The sequence below is a fragment of the Ischnura elegans genome, chromosome 7 (genome assembly GCF_921293095.1).
Source record: "Ischnura elegans chromosome 7, ioIscEleg1.1, whole genome shotgun sequence".
Lineage (NCBI taxonomy): Eukaryota > Metazoa > Arthropoda > Insecta > Odonata > Coenagrionidae > Ischnura > Ischnura elegans.
This window is the reverse complement of record NC_060252.1, coordinates 37,156,758-37,180,492: the sequence shown is the minus strand read 5'-3', so window position 1 is coordinate 37,180,492 and position 23,735 is coordinate 37,156,758. Positions and strand designations below refer to the sequence as shown.

The following is a 23,735-nucleotide window of genomic DNA, read 5'->3' as shown; positions in this document are numbered from 1 at the left end:
TTTATGACGTTTTTCAATTGTCGTTGGTAACAAAATAGTGGTGAATTCTCCGTGGCGCATGTTTGTAATGAAGAGCAGCTCTGAGACGTGGGTATTAATAACGATATATAACGCTCCTGAACATAATAATTTGCGTAGATAACTTCAGATATCGTTGCATATGAATTTTATTAGTATTCTCATTGTGTTACAACATTATTCTTAACTTGACAGAGAAAAAGTTTTATTTCCAGCTGTGCTGTGCTAACTTGTTAGGCAATATTGAAGCCTCCGTTTGAAATGAAAGCCTGAGTTTCAGTAATTTTGTTATCTGTGTCCTGCACATTTGCCGATATGTCTTCCGCACATCAGAAAAGTGGGTCCAAAGCGAAGCAAAATATTCAAAAGGAAGATGTTGTTCAAGCTGTCGTCATTGCTGATAGTTTCAACAGCAGGTTTGCTCCATTAACAAATGCTGTGCCCAGAGTAAGTTTTGATATTTTAGTTGATGTTCAAACTTTCCAATTTGGCGAGCCTAAAGAAATATCGTGCTATTTTTTCAGGCTCTTCTCAACTTAATTAACGTCCCTCTGTTGGACTATACCCTAGAGTGCTTGGGAAATTCTGGGGTACAAGAAGTGATTTTATTTTGCTGCAATCATGCCGATCAAATTAAAAAACACATAATGTAAGTCAAATTTGTTTGCCTGTAACGTGGTAGTTAATTGATTTTAGTATGGTTTTGCAAAATGCAGAATTATATATTTTTAAGGATACTTACACAGTTACTAATTTTCAGGAATTCTAAATGGAAGGAAAAGAGTTCTCCAATGTCTATTAACATAATAGTATCAGAAGACTGTCGATCCTTGGGTGATGCAATGAGGGACATAGATGCCAAAGCCTTAATTCGCGGTGACTTCATTCTTCTTCATGGCGATTTAGTTTCGAATGTTCAAATTATTCCTATATTAGAATGGCATAGGTAAGTCTTATTTAGGAGGTAAGATGTGGTCATAATTCCCATTTCCTTCTCACGGATGAAATGTCAAATAAATGTTAATTAATGTTCTTATTAGTTGACTTAATTTATAATAAATAATGTACTTATATCCCAGGAAAATCCAGAAACAAGACAAAGGTGCTGTGATGACTGTGGTTTATAGTCAGGCATCTCCTGGCCATCGTTTACGATCACCTGATGAAGAAGTTGTTGTCGCAGTTGATGGGAAAACCAATCAAATATTATTTCATCAAAGAGTTGGTGGGATAAAAAAGATATCTCTCCCTTTGGTGAGCATGCCTTGTTCATGTATTTTGTTCAAGTTTTTGATATTTTATTCGGAACATTTGATCAAGAAAGAATTTTTTCTTTAAAAACCACTGTTTTCCCTCTACATGTAGTATGCATGCATTGACTCACATTCTCCATGGAGAAGTTTTTTTTAACTCTATGACTATTTAATATCAAAGTCAGGAAAATGTTCTTCTTTGCAATTCAAATTAAAATTTTCTTTTATTTACCAATTCAATGATATATGTGGATGGAAAAATTATAAATAGTATTGTTAATGATACTTTTGTGCTGTCTGGAGGTCATTATAATCTAGTACTCTACTTGCGTATTGGGCATTGAATGCAGTGGAAGTCTAATACCATGCTAATGCTTTCATATTTGTCCATGTAACTGAAGTCTACTTTGGTTTCAGCTTCAGGGCCAGTCATTCATTTGAGGGCTTTATTTGACTTCCTAAATATTAGTAATTATGAAAGAAGTGAACCAGCAAAATATCCATCCCACGTTCCACTCTCAGGTTTCAGTTCCATTCAACTGTCGGCTCCATAATCTTGTACACTCAAGTTTGAGACGTATAACTTAGAAATGGCCCATTGTATTTCTAAGGTATTTACACATTCAGACCATTTTGTTTCCTATTCATCTTGCTGCTTAGCCATTTTTCATATGCAAATGTGGGCAAAAGAATGGGTCCAATCTGGGGATTTATAAATTGGCATCTCTGTTGCATTGGTCATTGTTAAGCATATGCATTGCATTTCTTCTCCGAGTTTACTGTTGTGTTCCTAGAAGAACAAAATGTTAGTCTTTTTAAGCCAACTTATGGTTATTCCCTTTAAAAAATTGAAATGAAATAATCTTGCAACGGCTTCCATTGTGAGTAGTATATGTTATTGTGGTTTCCAAGATTCTACCGCATTATTTGATGTCTGATGACTGTGGGATCTCTGATACCCAAGAAAATGGGTTTGGAAAAATCACTCAACTTTACATGCACTTATACTTGATCCACCATGTCGGCACTGGTGGGTTTATTCACACTTCCATCTACTTAGTCACTTCACAGTGTCACCATCCAAGGCCGTAGCCAGAAAATATTTTCGATAGGGGGGGGGGGGTTTATGGAATAGTAGACAAACATAAAATTATTTTTATAAGATAAATAAAATAGCGCATACGGTTAAATATACATATTTATAATAAACCCTTAAAGGAAAATATAAAAATATTATTATAAAATTGAATTTAGCCTTATAACTTTTTTTGACCAAATGAATTAACTCCTCGGTGTCGATGTCAATTCTGCGGTCCCTCAGGAGGCTCATAAGTCACTCACCTCTCTACTAATTCATAGCACTATTATTTCACACTCTGCACTACAACTACACACACTGCACCTACAAATTTGCTTAGATAATTATTGACTTATGTTGCATTGGACTACTAGATGTCCCTGAGCCGCTGTATAATATCGTTGTGTGAGCACCAAGCGAGCATAAAGTATCTATTAAATTTTTTTCATTTCGGGGGGGGATCAATCCCCCTTGATCTCCCCCCTGGCTACAGCCTTGCCACCATCTGAGGGTAGGACCTGACATTGAGACACTACAACGATGGCAGTTTTGTCAGTGAAACTGTTGTCATCAGACATTGAACAAGTCGGTGGAATCTCAGGTACTGAAATGAAATACATGTACCTTTTGCTACATCAATGTGCATATTAATGTGAAAGGAAATTAATTGGAAAAACAGTTTTGTGGCACTGTTTTAACCTTTAGACTGTGGGAATGTTTTTAAACATTTTGTTTTCTGGGACAGCTGGGGAGAGTTAAGCCGCATTAGCGATGCATACAGAGAGGGAAAGTGTGCATGGGCTCCATCCGGGTAGCAATAAAAATTTTGGGAAACTGAGGAAGATAATTGAATGTTTAAAAACGTTTTTCCACCGTCAGCGTACAAAACATATAAAAACATTCCCTCAGTTTAAGGGTTAAACTTGTACTGATGCATTTGCATCCAGGGTTTGCAAAGCAGTCGTTGAGAATAATAATAAGAGCTATGATGTGCTAGTGTGTTATATATTCTTAAGAATAGAAATTATATTGAAAGGGGTCAGATTTCTCTTTGGGTTGGTCCCAGCATCAATCACTAGCCATAAATACTAATGAAATGAAGTGAAAGGCAGAAAATTTTTCTTCCTAGAAAATATACAAGCATTTTTAGATGTCCTATCGAAAACTTCCTCCAACTTGATCTTTTGATTTAATGACCAAATAACATTTCTGTGAAATGAAATGATGTGGTTGATAATATTATCCCCTCAATACGCTTGATAAAATCTGAATCTCTTAACCTCCCATTGGGCGCAGTGGATCTGACAGGCACAGCACGAGTTTTTTTTTTCTCATTTCTCCGCACCACTATGCAGCATAAACCTTTGATGATTATAGTAGCTTTTTGTTTTGACACGCTCCATGCAGCCTTTCACTTTTCGCATTTATACCGACAGATCAGTGGCAGATTATTCAGCATATTTAACCAAAGTATGTAATGGCACAATAAAGCCAAATAAAAGCATTATTAGATAAATAAGTTAGCAAAATAAAAAGCACTGATCTTATAGAATTTACATCCTAAAATACATTGCAAATAATAATACTTAATAGCCGAGTGAGCACGTTTAACAGATTCAATGCGGGCCCGATTTTCATGAACGTCATCAGAATCAGGCTTAAGAAAATAAAGAGAAAAGAAGAAAGAAAAATAGAGAGTGGTTTTTGCACCATAACTTCCATTCAAATACTTCTATTTTCAAACTGCGCACACAGGTCTAAAGAGGGAAGCTTGCTGAAGGCCATGCGCACAATCGGAAGACTCGGAAGTGGATATTAGTCACGAATGGAGGCGGAGAAAGGCAGACAGGCAGAGCATGTCAATTGACGTGCTCCATATCTCGGCTTGGACTGGACCACGTCAATTGATATGCTCCGTGCTGAATGTGTTAATCACACTTTGCTGGACCGGTCTGGGGCCTATGATGGCATGTATAGGGGTCTATGCATAGCACAAAAGACATTAATGCATCCTCGAAAGACAAGAATTTATGCGTCCTTGAAGTAAATATAATTGCATTTTTCAATTTTGGTTTTCATTTTTACCAATGAATTTATGGTAACTGGCATATAAAATTCTTTAGTTGAGTAATTTTTAGAGCATAACAGTTTATTACTTCTATTTGAAGGCTGTATGGTTTGTCTTGCATTGCAGTGTAGGAGCTAATAAAATTTTGTATAACTAAGCCAATGTTTCAATAATAAATTGAAACAAAGATTTTTTTCCTTCTATGTGAGCAATACATCCTATTGAAGGGCTTGTGTGCCTTCACTTATGATTCCATACTGTGCTGACCTGTAGCAGGGTGGGGTCACTTAGAGAGTTGGCCATGAACCATAGTGTGTCACGCCCAAGGAGGTCGTAAATATCTTGAGGCACTGTTTCCAGTTTTTTTGTGTGGTCAAAGTTCCACCTTCTTGGTTTGACAATTTTTAGACTTAGTCTCTGGCTGATATTATAAGGTGGCTAAGTTTTACTCTGAAAATGAACTGCATTAAGTGAAAAATGCTACCATTATCATTAGTCTCTCGCCGGTGATTGTCATCAGATTTTTCCCATCATTCGCTATAGGGTGGTTTCCTATTATTTTTTTATTGCCTAAATCGAAAGATTATTACTCCTGGAGAACGTATTTCATGCTTTTAGATTTCTAAATGACGATATCTATTTTTCGCGATTAAATGAAAAGTGAAAAATTTCAAGCGCGCTAAAACGTGACGGCTAAGTATGAATGCCGGCAAAACTCCGTGTGACGTCGTTCTGGTTCCCTCTGCCGCAAGTGAGGTGACCTTGGGGCGAGGCTTTGAGCACTGATACGACTCAGGATGCTAGCAGGTAGCAGAGTACTATGCTAGCTGGTAGTGCTTGGCTTACATTATTAATACCTTATCAAACGAAGAAAACTTTCCGACCTTAGCCAGCTTTAATAGGTGATTATTAAGACATGTTTCCCTGAGCTCTGTGCCACATGCACGCATTTGTAATCTCAGACGATGTAAAACTCCTATCTACTTCTATAGAAACTAGGTCCCTGTGACGTCACAAGGAGTGGCATCACATGGGCGCCAATCTGGCCTTTTTCAAATGAGGATAACATTGACCCTTGCCTTTCATCTAAACCGGTATTTCTAAAACCAAATAATTTTTATATTATGAATATACTAATAGTGGGTAATGAATTGCAATCAATGCCTTTCATTTTATTTGATGAAGGAAACTACCCTATACTTCTATTAATGTATAAACTCTGCGTCAGTTAGCCCCTTCACTAGTGGGGATCTTGAAAATATACTTTTGCACTGTACATAATTGTTGGATTTCCATTGCCTATGATAAATCAAATACCAATATAAGTGCAGGGAAATGACTATTTTACACTTGTAAAATTTTATTTTCAGCTAAGAGTGTTGTAAAACGTAACCATGGTGATTGATAATAATTTTTCCCTGGGAAAAGATGTTAGAGTCATAACTTTGCGAAGCCTACCAATGAAGTAAGAAAAAAAGGTTTACATTGTGTATTCCATAGTTTATTTTAATGTATTAGCGAGTTATGACCAAACATTTCACCACATAGTAAGCACCACATTTAAGCAAGGATTGTCAATGTTTTGGTCGAAGTGGGCATGGCTTGTCCTACCTAAGCACTCCAATTCCGGCCACATTTCACTCCACGCTCGAAACCAGTGGTGCCACCTCCAGATATTTACAACCTCCTTGGTCACACCACTATGAAAAAGTTGGCAATGATGGCACCTATTTTGCTACACATTAAGTAAAGCATATATTATGTTATATTTCCAGGAAATTCTTCTTTCAAGTGATAGAGTGAATGTTTGGCATGACATTCTTGATCCTGGTATTGCGATATGTTCCCCGGCAGTTCCACCATTATTCTCTGATAACTTTGATTTTCAATCAGTTGATGACTTAGTAAAGGATTTACTTATCAATGAAGAGGTTCTGACATCAACTCTCTACTGCCATCGCTTGCGTGGAGAGTTTGCGGCCCGAGTGTCATCTCCTAGATTTTATCATGCAATCAGGTAGGTTTTAGTTTTTCTTAATTATTCTGGTTAGTCATTTACTTTTGGAAGTCAGAATACCTCAAGATGTATTGTTTTAAAGTTTCCTACTTACATGTATCAATGGCTAAGTACTAACAGCATGTATCTCAAAAATAGCAACTTTTAGGAGAGCAAAAAATTTATTTATTTTTTTAATTGTATATAATTTTAATTGAAATTAAAAACCAAAAAATACATTAAACTGAATAAGAACCATACATTTGCAAACAAAGAGTTATTTTTTGCTTGAATTTTATATTTTATTAACAGTATAAGCAGTATTAACTAAGATTGGGCAAATTTATGGATATGTGTTGTTAGAACTTAGCCATTGGTATGCAGTATAAACTTTTGCGCAAAAATTTTCTGCAGAGAAAAAAATCATTCACCTTGACCAGAATTCGAACCCAGATCTCCTGATTGCCAGTTAAGCTACAGAGGTGTCTTTCCCCTCTGTGGAAATTGGTGGACTATATAGGAAAAGATTTCCACAGAAGAGAAAGATGCCTCAGTGGCTTAACTGGCTAAAGCACTCGGTTGTAAATTGGGAGATCTAGGTTCAAATTCTGGTCAAGGCGAATGTGTATTTCTCTGTTGAATGTTTGCACAATTTATGCACAGTTGATGACTCTAAAGTTTTCACTGAGGCTAGTCCTGTTATACTTTAAGTAACCTCTTGTGTAGCAAATCTCCATGCTGTGAAATTTTACGAAAAATTTTGTATTACATATGAAGTCATGCTCCTGGGCTTTTCCATACATAATTCATGGAGAAGAACTACCTCTAATGAACATCTATTATTATGAAACCTCTCCGATTACGAAGTCCATTTTTAGGAAAGTGAACTTTCTATTACAAATTTTCCCTGTACCAATAGTGATTTTGCTATGTGTTTATGCAAAGGTTTACATCAAAATTTTGCATCATATTCAGTTTTTCTTTTGTGACCTACTGCCTCAATTGTGCATCTGTTTGGGTGTTACCATAAGCTGTGCAGCTTATGAGAAGTTAGGATGATGACATGTGACATGATACCTGCCAAATTTACATTTTTCAGCCTACCACGAGTATTGAATTTGAAGAGTGTTTTTAAGGCATTTCTTTATTACATATCCTTCAGAATTCGTAATTTAAGGGGTAAAGTTGCATTGCTTGAATATTTTGCATAGTCCAGGTAGATTATTTGTTGACTCAATATGCCATAATGCAAAGGAGAGCTCAGAAGCCTCTCCCATTGCAAATGAATACCATGAAAGTCTTGAAGTTGGCATGAATGGCCCTTTTGACCTTCCCAGCTATGTATACTTATGAAATTTTCAGTTGATAAACTTGCAGGGGAACATTATGCTTTCTAATGTTATTGCTCATTTTGAAAAAAGCCTGTTAGCACTTGTTTCTTATAAATATCTTCAACTTTGGAAACAAAATGATAATGGGCTGTAACAACAATCTCTAGGGAATTGACTCACTTTTATATCAGTGAAGTGGTACTATATTTACTAATGTAATAATATGCATCATATCATACCTGTGATGTGGTAGCTATTGTGGTATATTGTAATGATAATTATTCTTGATACTTTCATCATAAAAATTTCTGACTAAATATTTATAATGATTTCTCTCCCTGGTAGGTCTGTGTTGTAATGCTTGTTTTGTTGGTGTTATTTTCACTAGAAATTGGCCACTATACAACATTATGACCTAGTTTATGTTGTGCAGTTGACTCTCAATTATACAAACAACTTTAATACAAAGTTTTCCCTGTTAAAACTTTACAGTACCATATTTGAATTTTTTATTACAAATCAATTGAATTCTAAACCTAAGTTCCTTCAATTTCAGCCTGGATGTTATTCATCGCTGGGTTTTCCCCCTTGTGCCAGACTGCTCAATTGGCCAGCATATGGAGCCTTATATGTACCTTAGGCATAATGTTTATAAGCAGAAAAATGTTACATTATCAAAGTAAGTTATCCAAATTCATGTACTATTCTGTTTAGAAGTTAAATCTGTAATTGAATTCCTCTTGAGTTGAAGTAAGTAAAAACTGTCATCTTTGCTAGTGCTTCATGCTAAAAACCCAAATTAGGTTTTCTAAAGCCTATAAGCCTATTAGTTTTCTGAATAGTATTATCATAGATCTGATTTGTAATCTGTATATGGCCCAGACTGCGCAAGTGAGGATAGCGGACGGAGAATCTGGGTGGGCAAGCATTGGCCGAGGTGTGAGGCAGGGCTGTCCTCTATCGCCACTGCTCTTTAACGTGTATGCTGAAGAGATGGTAAGGGAAGCGTGGGATGAGTTAGAAGCTGGGATAAAAGTGGGAGGAATGATGTTCAAATCAGTGAGATTCGCGGATGACCAGGCGTTGATCAGTCAGTCAGCAAGGGGGCTTCAGGCCCTAGTGGATGCGTTATACGAACGTGGATGCGAGGAGTTTGGGATGAGGATTAATCACAAGAAAACTAAGGTAATGCGGTTTTGTAAAGCATCACGAGCGAGGAATGTGAGACTCAAGATAAAGGTGGGTGGTGAAAAACTTGAGCAGGTTGAGCAATTCAACTATTTAGGCAGTACGTTAGAGGAAAACGGATACAGTAGTAAGGACATAAGGAAGAGAATCGCATTAGCGAAGGAGGCATTCATGAACAGGAAGGAGCTTCTTCTTTCATCAGGATCAGTGTGTAAGAGTTTAAAGAAAAGGTTAGTGAAGAGTTTGATTTGGAGTGTAGCTCTCTACGGTGCGGAAACGTGGACTCTGAGGAAAGAAGACGAGAGAAGATTGGAGGCGTTCGAGATGTGGGTATGGAGAAGAATGGAGAGGGTGAAATGGACGGAGAGGAAAAGGAACGACGAAGTGCTGGATATGGTTGGCGAGGAGAGAAAGCTTTTAGATGAGATATGCAGGAGACAGAAGGTTTGGATGGAGTTAGTGCTTAGCGGTGAGGGGATGTTGAAAATGGTGTTGGAGGGTAGAATGTTGGGGAAACGAGGGAGGGGAAGGAAAAGAATAGGATTTTTAGATAGATTGAAAGAGAGTAGGCCTTACAGTGAATTAAAGAAGGCAGTGCTGGAAGGAAAGGGAGGCTCCCAGATCACCTCTTTAGTACTCCATGGAAACCTACCTTAATCGGTAGAATACTATAATAGTAATTATCATAGATGGTGGGTTATTTTTGGAATCATTGGCTTAGATTTCAATTTTGTCAATTTTCATTTTTTCTAGAAAATGTACGCTTGAAGAGGATGTTGTGCTAGCCTCTGGTACAAGTGTAGGTGAAGGCTCAGTCTTGTCACGTTGCTCAATTGGGCATAATTGTCGTATTGGCTCTGGAGTTCACCTGAGTGACTGTTTCATCATGGATAATGTAGAAATTCAGGTGAATATATTTTTAAGTGATAAATATTTTCAGATTTTATTTTTCAGTGAAACCTCCAGTGTAGAGACACAGCAAGTTTCAAGTATCTCTCTCTTTTCTTTTTCCTTTTTTTACATATCATTTTATTGGTTCTACAGGCGACTAATCAAAAAGTTTTTAACTAAAACTAAATTTTTACCAGTAGATAGTTGCTTTATATAACCAACTCGTGAAGCTGTGTGGAACTCAGGGGAAGATTCATAATCAAATTTTGGGGGTTGGGGGGTTATGACCTGAGTCTGGGGAGTATGGAATACCCCCAGGAGAAAAGGGCAATCTCCATTGTATTTTTTTAACACCCATTTTTATGCATTTTGGAGCCTAAAATTTCATTTATGCTCTTAACAAATGATGAAATTGAAGAATATTAAACATTTAAGAAGTTTGAACAGCAATGGAGAAGAAATAAATCGCCCAAATAACTATTTAAGTAATAAAAATTTGATAAAATTTCAGGAGGGGTCATGACCCCTGTAACCTCCCCCCTAAATCTGCCGCTGTTGGAACTAATGCAAAGACATTTTGTAATCTACTTCACAGGGAACATTTCTTATGCCCAATGATCAATCCATCAGGTCACTGCATAAAATAATTTCATGTCACGATAAGTTTTTATCTTGTCACTTTCTGTGACTGCCTCATGCACTCAATCTTTCATTTTTCAGTCCATTAAATCTTTATCAGTTCACACAACTCATTTCCCCCTATACCATTGTTTTCAAGGAGCTGAAAGTATTTCAGGATGTGATTTTTAAACTTTCATCTATTTCAACTTCTTTCCAAACTACTCTCTAAAGAATTCCGCCATGAGAACATTTGTAATACATATCATTCATCAATTTATCCCTCATAAAATCTTAATTTCACCACTTCTACATTTGGTTGAACCTCCACTCTTCTCCAGTCACAATTTTGGCTTGATATCCTTACTTTTAATTTTACCGTTATGGTGGGGTATTTTTTTCATGAACTTCTCTTTAATAAGTTTGTTTGTCAACACCGCCATTTCTGCTCTACTCAAATCCCAGGCAGCAAACTTGAACTGCTCGCTTCAGGATATGTTTTTTAAATTGAATACATAGTCATGATGAGTGAGGGGTGAGCGAGGTCATCAATATGGGAATATGTAAAACCACCATTTGAGAACTCTGAAAAATAAACATATCTTAAAATTATCCTCTAAGGTGTTATGAGCCATGAAAACCCCGTAGTAATTGCATTCTATGAAGCAAGTTTTTTTTCAATTCACCTAATTGCTAACAATGGTTTGAAGCCCAAGTCTCTTGGATTTGCATATGAATTATTGAATGAGTGATAGTTCTTTCATAAGTCTTTGAAATTAAAAAAAACTATATAAATATATATATACTGATTATGCAATAAATATTGTGTCTGAATTGAAATTAATTTTTAATTGATCCTCTAGTACTTATGTTAATTGACACTCACAACATGCTGGCATATTAGATATAAACTCCTATTGCTACTTATGTTCAGGAGTATGAAATTAAAACTGACTAATTCTTCCTATGTCTTTAATTTTATGGTCCTAGGATGGCTGTGAAGTAAGATTCAGTATTATAGCAAATGATGTTGTGCTTAAAGAATCTGTGTGTCTGAAAGGAAATTGTCTAATTGGCAGTGGGGTTGTAGTTGAAGCAAAAAAAGTGCTCAGGGACTCTAACCTTGTGTCTTCCGCTTTCCTCTCTGGAAAAAAGAATGGCTTTGGTGATTCCAAAGGTAAGCAACCTTTTCAATTCCATCACATTTTTAAACATTGTGTGAATCTTCTCAATGTGGGAATGGCTTGGAAGAAGGACTAGATTTTTAATTTGATATTTTTTCCTCTTATTTCATCAATGTTAAAAAGATGAATGCTTGTGCATTTGGATGGGATTTCTGTCTCAACGTGCACAATTTCAATTGGAATATTCATGATATCAATAAATACAAAATTGTACATTCATTCAGCCTGTTTAGTACTTTTCAACTAGCTGTACTAATATCACTAGTGAGTACCTTTTTGATATAGAAGTGGAGAAGTTTCGTTTGTAATATTATAAGAATGCTGCTTTAACACCACCGGTTATGATTGGAGCTGAAAGGACAAGTTACCTATATTTGTACTCATATATGTACTCTTTTACACTATCAATAATGGACTTATGCAGATTACTCAAAATTTGAGTTGCAGTCCAGGTAAATTGAGTCATTTTCATGCAGACATTTTAACATCTCCATGCAAGCCATAACGTTTTAGGCTTTAGCAAAAACTTTTCTAATATCATGAGCAAATGAAGGAAGCTAGGTCATGCTGCGATCTAGATATCTATCTCTTTCTTCACTACCTCTCAAATATCTCCGAACATGCTTCCTTCGTAGCTCCAGTAGCCTTTGAATAACTCAGAAAATGTTTCTTTATCTTCCATGTATAATGTAGAAGTCCCAGCTAAACCATAAATGCTTCGCTACTTTCTTCATAGGTGGACTGTTCTAGCCTTGGGAAGGGTTTTCAAAGGGTTTCCAAGTTTAGAAATCATGCTTGTCATGCGTAAAATAGTCTAATTTCACAGGCAAATCAATGCAAATAGTCTGTTAGTTATCGTTGAACATATGAAGCGAAATTTATCCATTTTGGAACAATGGTTAGTCAGCTGTGCCTGTCTTGTGACTGACTTTTGAAAGTGGAACAATCAAAGAGTCAGAAATTTGTTATCATTGTAAAAATTATCAAATCTTGACAATGAGAAGGGCAAAGATGTCTTGGCTGGTTAAACCTAAACTTTGCATCTGATTCTGGAGGTTTATGAATATTAGGGATTGAAATGTATGCAGTTTTATGAGTGTGAGCATATGTGTAGGTTCTAATAAACACTTCATATCCCTTTAGATCAAGAGCTGGAGCAGTTGGGGCCCAAAGCATTCGTGTATAGGCCTTTAGAAGATTCTGAATCGGAGGACGAAGGTGAAATGGAAGGAGTGGGTGTCAAGGACTGGAGTCGCTTCCATAAATTAGAAGTACCCCCTGAGGAGGATGATGAGTCTGAGGAGGAAAGTGAAGATGACAGCAGCGATGAGGAGGGAATGGGCAATGGCCCATCACCTGTGCCTGATGACACTAGCAGTAAGTACTGAATTTCATTGCTTCATTCTATTGTATATGTATGAAATTTATGTTATAAATCTTTTCCCTGGTCTAGCTCAAGGCTCTGATGATCCTCAATTGTTTTGTTAAAATTATTCTCGAGAGAAGTTCTACCTCAAGAGAAATATAAGACCTCTGTAATGCAGAGGTAGTTGCTTTGAAATTCCTATTATTATTGAGCAAAGATTGGGCATTTTATTGTGTGAGGATCAACATACATACATATATTGGAAATGAAGTACATATATAGAATAATTTGATAATGTAATGAGGACTCATGTGAATTAGGAATAAATTCGGAAAATAGAAGTACTTAATGTGTTCATTCTGAAAAATGAGTGATTAAAATAGGAGTGAGTGATTGAAATATTTGCATATTTGTGGTAGTGTAATTTGCATGGTATTGCATCCAACCTCCATGAGGATCTGCCATATTTCGCTTTGTTTCTTTCTTAAGTGTAGATAACATTACATTCGATTGTGAAAATAAAACTTGTGACTAGAAGAAAAATTTTCTCTTTCCTCACAATAGAAGTTATTATTACTTGCATTAAGGGATGCATTCAGGAAGATATCTTAATATGCTGTGAGGGATAATGGATAAAATATTGTATTTATGTAGCTAGAAAGTTAATTCAAATGTACTTGCAGAAAAATGGATTGCTATTATTGTACTTGTAACTCTGTTCTCCTTATAGTGAGAAATATACAAACAAGTTGATGAATAGAATTTAAATAAAGATCTTTTAAGCTCTTGCGTATTGTAATTTGTATCAGACTTAGAACTTCAGCTGGAAGCTAACAGCTTTTCAATGACATATTTTCATATTGCTAACATGTTTTATGTTGCCGGGAGCTTGTGGTATTTTGTATTTTATTAGTACACTAGCTGACCCGGCGAACTTCGTACCGCCTAACAATCAATGAACTTACAGTTTACTTACACCATTTATAAATCAAGAGCGGCTGTATCGTTTTTAATCATGTTTAATTTATTATAATAAAATAAGGATACAAATTCAATAAAACTACGTAAATGAGTACCAAAATTGCTTGTTAGAAAGACATTTTCTTTATTGAATCTACATAGGGTGTATCGGAGCACGTTTACGCGGATTTTTTTCAACAAATTTTCTTACGCTTTAGCTTAAGAAATTTTGGGCGTTGTGGTTTAATAAAGCAGCTCATGAAATAAAAATTATACTCATTCAGTTGTTGGCTATTTGCGTTATTAGCTGTAAAAAAATGTTTTTAGGTCCAAGTCTGTTGCATACACTTGGTCCATTCAGGGGGCAGGTTGACAAAACCCCAGACCGACGCTTGACTGATGCTCAAAATCGTGCAAGAAAAGCCCCTATGAAGCAGCATTCGCATTAAATGACTTAAGGCGCGCCAGTTTTAGTATCTATGTTTGGAAAAAATGCACTGCGTAAACGCACCACGGTGAGCCCTAGACATTCGGGTTTAATGTCTTGCGTCAAGCACCTTCTGAGAAACAACAGTTTTTGTTTTGTTATCAGGCGCAAGATGAAGTGGATGAAGCTAAATAAATATAGCGAAGCAAAGCAGTGACGCAGCGAGGGGAGGTTTTGGGGGATAAACCACCCCCCCAAGAGCTTAGAGAATTTTTTTATGAAAGATTTTGTTATTAATATTAGGGGGACGGATGACTAATAAACAAAACATATTTAACTATTCACACAGCCGCAAAACCCACTATTTTGAACCATTTATCTTAAAAAAATGTCTGGGGGAAGTGCCCCCACACTTCCCGCTTACCTTAGCGAGTTTTCTATACCCTACAGACCCGTGGTATTAGCTGTGCCCAAAACCCCCTATCCTAGCTATGCACTTGAAGCGAAGGAAGAAATACAGAGGATGGTTTATCGACTCGTGAACATAGCACGCTAAATTGACCATGAGAAAATCATGGGTTTTCATTAGCACATGAGCACAAACAACACAAAAACTGAAAGAATGACCATGCAATTTTTTAATCGTTATCACGAATGCAACACGAATTGTAAATTGAATACGTTTAAGCTCAAAAGGGCATATGAGTTGAGATCATGGAATCTACGGAATGAGGACTTCCTAACCTTTGAATTTTCCTTTGAGTAAAGTTGCGTGAATCACATTCATTACCAATTTTTTTAATGATCAAACACGTTCCGTTGGATAGTTATGGTTGGTTTAGGCTTCGAAAGATCATGAGCACAGAAACTACATTTTTCTGTAAATCGTGCCTTGGTAAGTCAGGTACGTCCAAGGACTTAAAATATTCAGATAGATAGTTGGTGATTTCGTCTTCGTTTGTTACACATTTAAAAGATTCGAATCCATGCAGAGTACGAACTATTTGAATTTACTTCGTTTTAGTCATCCACATCTCCGTTCTTGCTCGCTAAATCAACCATCTTTGATTCTTTTGGTGATCAATCATATTCTGGAACTCTTATTTGATGAGCTCACCTTCCGCTGAAACTAATTTGAAATCATTCCAAGGAAATGAGTTAAAACTACTCGATTCCTCGACAGGAACACGGACATTACCGTTTGTCAACAATTGCTTGGAGATTTGTTTACAAACACGGTAGTGAAGTGTCAACTCGAGCTGGGCCACGGCTGGGCTTACAATCAGCTCGAATTAAATTTAAAAAATGTAATTTCAATTTAATTAATATTTTGAATATATTTAGTAATTAACCCTAGAAGTGCACACTTCTTTTTTCAATCATAAAGTGCACACTGGGGTCCAGCGGACCCCATAACTTTAAAAATTTTTAATTTCAACCCCCTGATATTTTTTTACTATTAATATAGTAAATATCAATAATAGAAGTGTTTCTTACACAAATATGTAAATATACGTTATTTGAACATATTAAAATGAAAGTAAAACAATATTTTTCATTCCTAAGACATAAAAATTGTTTAAGAAAGTCACCAATCCTACTTTTATTTACTCTTACAAATGTTTTCGATGTACAGACAAATAGTTTTAACAGCTTAAGTATTACATTGTGTTGTTCGTATAAAAAAATGTTTCATATTTTTTCTTTCCATAAAACGTATTAATTTTAACAATTGAAAACAACGAAATTTTCCTGTGTATTTTTTTTTAATTTTTTTCACAAATTTCATTAGGACTTCCTATTGATCCAAAATGTACATTACTATTATTTATTTTACAGGTAAAATATAAATTTTTAGAAAAAAATGCTTTGTTGTTAATTTCTCACTCCAGTACAGGTAGTACACAGATAACTTCGGTGCTCGTCACACATCGGAGCGCGGCACGATGAGCATATAATTCTTGTTTTTCTGTCTCTATTCCTTGGGCAGAAGCTGCATCGTATTTTGCTTTGAAGGATTTCAGGATTTCATATCAATTGCTGATATTTCAATTTTTAAAATTTCCGTAATGGTATTCCTAATTGAAGAACGCAGGTTTTTTTTTCAAAATTCGTTGATGCAAATGAGGTTTGATGAGTGACAAAGCCAAGTTTTTCAAAAATGTTATCCGGTTTATTTTTTCATTACTATCAATATGAGAGTAAAGAACCATTGCGTTTATACTAGGTTGGTCTAGCATGCCATAGAAAATCTGCATTGGCCATCGAAGGGTTTTTCTGGCTGTTGTATATTCATGACACAGTTGATCAAATGTGTCTGTTTCTCCTTTAGTGGCATTATACATGCAAATAATCTCGGGCTTTCCATTGCCTTCATTTATAGCTCCATCCAAATGAAAAGATGACAACAAAAGCACTATTTTATTTCTTTTCGGTTTGAAAGACACCTGGGTCATGTCAGGGTCAAAGGCAAATCGTGAAGATTGAACAATAGCACTTCTTGTAAAATGTACTGGAATTTGACGCTTGTTTTTACGAATTTTCACCATCGTTATTGAATAATCTTTTAGCATCTTCTTTACAAGCTCAACAGAAGTGAACCAATTGTCGCACGTAATATTTCTATTCGTGCCATGAATTGGTGTTGACAATGTCCGTACATAATATGTCGGAACAGTTTCATCTGGATTGGTAACTACTTTTCCTATGTAAGGACAGGCATTTACCATGTAAAACGTTTTTGCATCATTCATCATTACAATTTTTATGCCATACTTATCTGGCTATCCTTTCATATATATCCGAAAGGGGCAACGGCCTCGAAAACCGAGAAGTTGTTCATCTACAGTACAATACTCATGAGGAGTGTAATGATTTTTGCAATTATCTACGAACCCTTCCCAAATTTCACAAATTGACGCAAAATTATCGATCGTTCTACGGTGCATTCTGGTGTTTTTATCATCAAAACGCAAGGTTGACAGCAAAAACAGGAATTGGTGCAGAGAGACATGGTGCAACGTAGATCCAAACTCAGTTGACCACAGTTCATACAAATTTGTGTTGCACGTCTTCTCCACCCCAGAAAAATATAGAAGTCCAAAAAAAGCCTCAATCTCCTCAACATCTACATCACCGTGGTACGATTGGGGAATTGTGACATTTTGACGCTGCCGTTGTATTTCCTCATTTGTGTGCGTCATTATTTTATTTTGTAAAGCGCTATCCAACAGTAATTCCCAAGCTTACCGGGGAGTTTTGACGTCGCGCGCTGCTCCTTTTGGTCCAGGCAGATCCGAAACCAAATTTCGCTCTCTCTTTCGATCTCCATATGATTTCAAACGTCAATGTTTGATGAATAGTTTACTATTATGAGTAATATATGTTCAAAAATATTGCTCTACAATCCATTCCATTGAAGTTTGTTCGTACGTCTTTCACTCCGAAATTCTTAAATTATTTGCAAAAGAGGAAACCAAGATATTTCACAAAAAAGTTGATGCCCTCAAAAATCCCAAAGTGATAAAAAATGATAAATGGCATTTTAATTACTTTAAACGAATAAATACGATTAAAACAAATGTATTTGCAGCAAAAAAGGCAACAAACAAATGTGTTAATTTTTTTTCGCAATTTCAAAAAAATTTCATGAAGTGCACACTGGGGTCCAATGGACCCCAGGCCGTTTTCAATATTAAATTATAAAGCAATAAGCGCGTTGAAAAAATCACCTCACACTAGAAACTTTTACTTAGATATAAAAGGAAATTTACATTGGTGTGAGCATTCAATATTTTGTGCATTACAAAAGTTACAGCAAAGAAAAAAACTCCTGGGGTCCACCGGACCCCAGTGTGCCCTTCTAGGGTTAAAATGTTATATTGTTGCTAAATTCAGTTATTAAAGTGGTAAAAACAAAACAAATTATTTAATTTGTAGTTTTGACCGACTTATCAATTGTTGTGTTACTATAACTCCTAAAAGTATGTCTATAAGAAAGAGATTAATTTTTTTTGTGAAATTATCCTTTTTTAATGGCCTATATGTTAACCCCACCTCAGACGAATCCAAAGAACCAAATCTCATTGAAATCGGTGCAGCCGTTCTCGAGTTATAAGTGTTCTAACTAACACGATTTTCGACTTTCTTTTATATACATATATAGATTTTTATAATCTTTTTTAAATAAATTCACTTTTACATAAACAGAAATTAACATAATTGAATACATTACAGTCACTTTGTGGAAGTTCAAAGTACTTTCTGCTGTAATTTTATTGTGAACTGGTTACATATTTTTTCCTCAGAAGTTCTGAAACTCATTTTTCGTAATCTCGATATTGCACATGTGGTGAATAAATTGTGATATAATAAAAAGCTGTGCATTTAAAAATTAAGTCAACATTTCCATTGTGTTTTAAAAGTATTGCATTATAATAAAATTTCTGTTAAGTCATGCATCAAGGCATGTTAAATATGCATATGTTGTAGGCATATAAAAGAGTGATTGAGTGCAAGGTAAGACTAAGTAGGTAATATTAAATAACTCCTGTATTTTATTTCTTTTGCAGTTTTCTTCAGTGAGGTGCTGGATAGTCTTGTAAGAGGATTTGACGAAAAACTGAAATGTGAAAATCTTATTCTGGAAATAAACTCATCTCGCTATGCCTATAACGTTACTGTTAAGGAAGTTAACTTATTGGTTGTGAAATCAATTATGTCCATACCACATGCTAAGACTGAGAAGCAAGGGGACTTGAGTACACCGAAAGGACAGTTGTCTGGCCAGCAATTATTTCAGCAGTTGAAGCCCATTGTGCAGCACTTCCTTCCCATTTTGAAAAATTATATCAGGAATAAGGAAGCTCAGTTTGATTGCTTGCAGGCGATAGAGGTAAGATAAAAAATTCTGACTTGTTTAAAGTAGAACATGTACTAGAGCAGCATTGGCTTACATGTACATACAAAATAATATGCTGCATTTAATCTTGTTTTTTTTTTTTCATTTGGAAAAATCACCACTAACATTTCATGCATGGCATGAGTGAAGTAGGGGTTATCAGCTAGGGGTTACAATTCCTTTACTCTAACCAAAAATTCGAGGAAATTGAAACATTTTCTTTATATTTTAATCAAAATGTGTTATATTTTTACCCTCCAGATTTTCTAGCCCTTTCCGAAATTCTATTTAATTGCCTTTTAATGTAAACATAATTTTGATCTGATATGTTAATCTTAGTTAAATAATTATTGAATTAATATTTCCTGTTGGAGGGAGAATTCATCTTCCCCATTCTTGCATATAATATGTTCCCTATATTATTCAAAATAAACCCATCAGCGATTTTACTTTAATTATTTTGGATTGTTAAACAGTATTGATATAACTTTGTCTTTAAAGTAAAAAATAATGTTATCCTTGCTGTCTTTTCATCTGTGTGTGCATGATAAGTAGGGTTATCACATTATTCATATCTTACATTGAATTAATTTTTCATGTATAAAATCACTTGTTCATGGGTACATAGTTAATAGTGCTATTTAAGGGTGCAATGCAAGGGTAACCAATGTATAAACTTTTCCCAGGATTCCACGCTGGTAAGATTTAAATATGCTTAAATGATAATTGAGATGAAAATTTTTTTAAATCTTTAGATAGTTCTTGCACATATTGAGTATTCATGGTAGCATGGTAAATCGTACCCACGTGGAATCCCGAGAAAAGTTTATATATTCTGTTCGCTGGGAAAGTGTTAAATCTTACATTAGGGTAACTAACTTAAACTATGCATTCTTAGGTATGTAAGTTGTATCCAAAATGAATTTAACTATGATCAAAGTTGATACCATTGATGTAGCCATCTTTCGAGATAGGTTAGTCATTACCCCTTGAGGGTTGATACACCTTGATTGGAAATACCAAAAATAAATTATAGTTAGATGTGATATTAAAGGAATTTTGAAGTTTTAAACATCTCTTCATTTTTAAAATGGTAGGAGCATGCTGTTGACACTGCTGAGTTTGGAGAAATTGTGGTCAAAATTTTACACATGCTCTATGACCAAGACGTTTTGGCGGAAGAAACTATCATAAAATGGCATCAATCATCTGTTTCGGAAGCAAGAGAAGAAGCAAAACATCTGCATACTAAAGTAGGTATTTTTACCTGTCATGAATTATGTGCATTACTTATAGGTAGAGTTTAATGGCCTTATACAAAATTCATCGCTTTTCAACAAAATTACTGGATGGAATAACCTTAGTACTTTTATGAAGTCAAGAATTTCCATTCTCAATTTTTCGTTATTTGTAACCATTTAATTTGCTGTTATTTACTCTTATATTCTGAAGTTGCTTTAGTGCACACAGTTTAATTGAAGGAAAACTTCCAAATTTATCTATCATATGAACTTTAATCCACCCTTATAATGATATGGTTGAAGTGTATCTTCTGTCAAATTATAGGGACTGTATTGGATCACTTACGTGAAGAGGCCAAAATAGCTAAATTTTATACTGCTCCTGTTTTCAATGTTTGCCTTTGCAAGTGTGGTCAAAGCTTTTGGGGAAAGAGATGTTTAAATTGCAATTTATTTTATTTTAATTTAGCTCACACTGTTGAAGTTAAGTAGCACTGAAGCACATCTCTGTGTAGTCCAGGTTAAATAACAGGGAAATCGAAGGATAAAATTTTCATATTCCAGTACTGTTCCAAAGCAAATAAACTTTGCTTTGGGACATAAATGGGTGTAATCGATTCACCCCCTCTTTCACCGTGATTTATCCCCCCTTTAATGGCTACTCCCACCCTTTTCCATCAACGAGTGGGACATTTTAAACTGAGACTCGTGACTTGAAATTTAGAAACTTTTAAGGAGTAGCATTGTGCCCTTGTCATCTTTAGGGTTTTTAGGTTTAATTCGAGCGAAATAACTATGCCTTATGTAACTGGAATAATGTATCCCTTTATTGAGGCATAAATACAAGTGTGTCGCACTCAGAAAATAGTCGAATCGCGATGGCCGCGGATTCAGTCACAGATTCGCGCTACGGCTGGTAGGTCTAACTCGCATGGGCTCCAGGACACTACTCTGGGATAAGGGCGTGAAATCCCTAGGGTCCCGTTACCTGCGCCAAGGGTCCTCAGCCTGTCTCCTTCCAGGCGGTGCTGCCTTTTGGCGGTTGCACACAATGATTTGAACGCTACATCACGTTTCACAATATGTGTGGGGTGGCAGGAGGGTCAGACCTAAGGCAACAGTTTTGGGGTTCATTTTATTTTTATGCTGCATCAGAACTCTAGTGCTTGCAAATTTTAATTCTTTTGAAGTATAAAAAAATCACATAGAATGAACATAGTGATAAAATGGGTCTTGGGGAGGTGGCATTGGTGAGCAGGAAAAGGGTTAGGAAATTGGTTGAGGTTGCCCACTGCAGAAATGCTAGATGGAGCTCAGTTGTCAAATATCTCAAAAATGCCCCTCCCTTTCTTTTTCCTTGAACAGCTAGTTTCCTATCACCTACTGGCAATGAGTCGCCTTTTGGAGTAAAGTGTATTTATAGACGTCAATGTCCTTATCAAAATTTGAATTGCAGGACCCTTCGATAACCACACTTTGACCGCTCAGTGCTGTATAAATTATACGAAATATATTTCTTTTTTGGGCATTAGGGTAATTACAGTAGACTCTAGTTATTATGAAGTTCAATGGACTGAAAAATGGGAGGTTCGTAAGAACGAAGTTCGTATGAACGTTTCTTTCAGGAATCTTTAGTTCATAAGGCTATGCAAGGCGTCGAGAAGTGCGGTTATCCTGCAGAAGGAAAAACTGCATTGCAATTATGTATGTGGGAACTTAATTTTTTGATAAACTGATCTAGCTTGGCGTGCGACGCAGCCGGAACCGAAAAAAATCGCTGTCTGCAGAAGGAAGAACGGGCGAAATGCTGAACAGTTCCTGACTTCATCTCAGATTAAGTGATACTTTGTTCAGATTATGCCCAAAGTGCGAGTTCCTTTATGCCACACCGCATCACACCGGCCTACTCTGAAGGCACCAAATTTGAAATTTAGGGCTTAGTTGAACTTTTCCAATTTTCATATCTCTGAAAGTTTGTAAATCGTATGTTCGTTAAAAGAGGATTTACTTTACGTCCAATATACGGCAGTAATGACTGAGTCACCATGATTCCACAGGCATGAAGCTTATCATTTGATGTTGTGTGCATACTGAAGTATCTCCTGAAGAAAGAACCATAATTGACGCTCTTGTGCACAGTGCACAAGGAGAACTTAAACATAGCGCAATGGTTATAACGAAGTGAATTGTATATCCACCTAAATGCCGTTCCTTATTCGTGGACTTGGAACATGTATTTTGGTATATTTTCCCATTTTTACTTAAATACTGACCATAGAGGTGGGTGTTGTGATATTTTTGAGGGTAATTACGTGAGATTGGTGTTCATGAATGCAACCCGCAACACACTTTTCCCTAATGCCTCTGATTTTCAAAGTTTGCTAATTTTGGTTCCTTCAACTTTGTAAATTGTAGCTAACACCGTATTGTTATAGCCTTGAGTTATTCTCCCAAACTTTGATTGCTAAATAACTTATTAAAATATGTGGCATTCTGTGTTTTGTGATATCTCTCTCATTCATTCAAAATTTTAAGTTTTTGTCTTTTTATTTGTGTGTATTGTGAGATTTCCTCTGATTCTGGATGTAAATTTGTACTACAGATGGTTTGGCTCCACCTTGTATATAAATAAATTTTACTCTGGTTTTCAGCTTACTCCATTCATTCGTTGGTTACAAGAAGCTGATGAGGAGTCGGAGGAGGAATCAGAAGAGGAATCTGGGAGTGATTAATTGCAGTCAAGGCAATTCTTACATTTGCTCCAATGTTTTTTACCTCTGAGTAGGTTTCAACTAATTGAGTGTCTCTCTTCATATGTATCTTCATATTGATTTTACTCTATAAAAACATCTTGATATTTTTCAGGTTGAATTCTAATTATGTTTTAATAATTGGCTCATTTGCACCAGATGTTTCCCTCAATGAAATACATGTGTGAAAAATAGATAAATTGAATCAACTAAGAAGAAATTTATATCCTCCTCAAGAACTTCATAAAAGGTTTACCACTACTTATCAATATATTTATTTCTGATTTTAATGTTATCACTATAGGCAGTGGTGGATCCAGAATTAGGACTAAGGGGAGGTTTTGTGAGAGATCTGGGGTAATCTCCCAGCAGTAGTGGGGGTCTGAACTAAATTACCATTTTATCTAGTGTAAATTGGATATACCAGGCGGGTATAGCCCCCCTAGCCCCTCTCTGGATCGACCAC

At 35.8% G+C, this 23,735-nt stretch overlaps 1 protein-coding gene across 2 annotated transcripts; it reads left to right on the top strand.

Moving 5' to 3' along the window:
• The first annotated feature begins 4 nt into the window (after window positions 1–4).
• LOC124161879 (translation initiation factor eIF-2B subunit epsilon) lies at window positions 5–23,530 on the top strand. 2 transcript variants are annotated; one of them, XM_046538128.1, is made up of 14 exons: window positions 5–87; window positions 234–465; window positions 543–667; window positions 779–964; window positions 1,098–1,272; window positions 6,193–6,434; window positions 8,301–8,423; window positions 9,686–9,839; window positions 11,432–11,618; window positions 12,769–13,002; window positions 18,950–19,272; window positions 20,376–20,531; window positions 23,171–23,300; window positions 23,385–23,530. In XM_046538128.1, exons 2-13 carry the CDS (start codon window positions 334–336, stop codon window positions 23,249–23,251), a joined length of 2,118 nt encoding a protein of 705 aa, XP_046394084.1. In that variant the 5' UTR covers window positions 5–87; window positions 234–333; the 3' UTR covers window positions 23,252–23,300; window positions 23,385–23,530. The 2 variants fall into 2 exon arrangements, with proteins under 2 accessions (XP_046394084.1, XP_046394085.1); XM_046538129.1 differs by having other exon boundaries at window positions 74–91.
• The last annotated feature ends 205 nt before the right edge of the window (window positions 23,531–23,735 follow it).

What these genes read in the sequence shown, in the direction of transcription:
- LOC124161879 (XM_046538128.1), top strand. Translation starts at nt 334, where the DNA reads ATGTCTTCCGCACATCAGAAAAGTGGGTCCAAAGCGAAGCAAAATATT. An exon ending in CCTATATTAGAATGGCATAG is followed by an intron (nt 965 to 1,097) that starts GTAAGTCTTATT and finishes CTTATATCCCAG; the next exon opens with GAAAATCCAGAAACAAGACA. An exon ending in AAAAATGTTACATTATCAAA is followed by an intron (nt 8,424 to 9,685) that starts GTAAGTTATCCA and finishes CATTTTTTCTAG; the next exon opens with AAAATGTACGCTTGAAGAGG.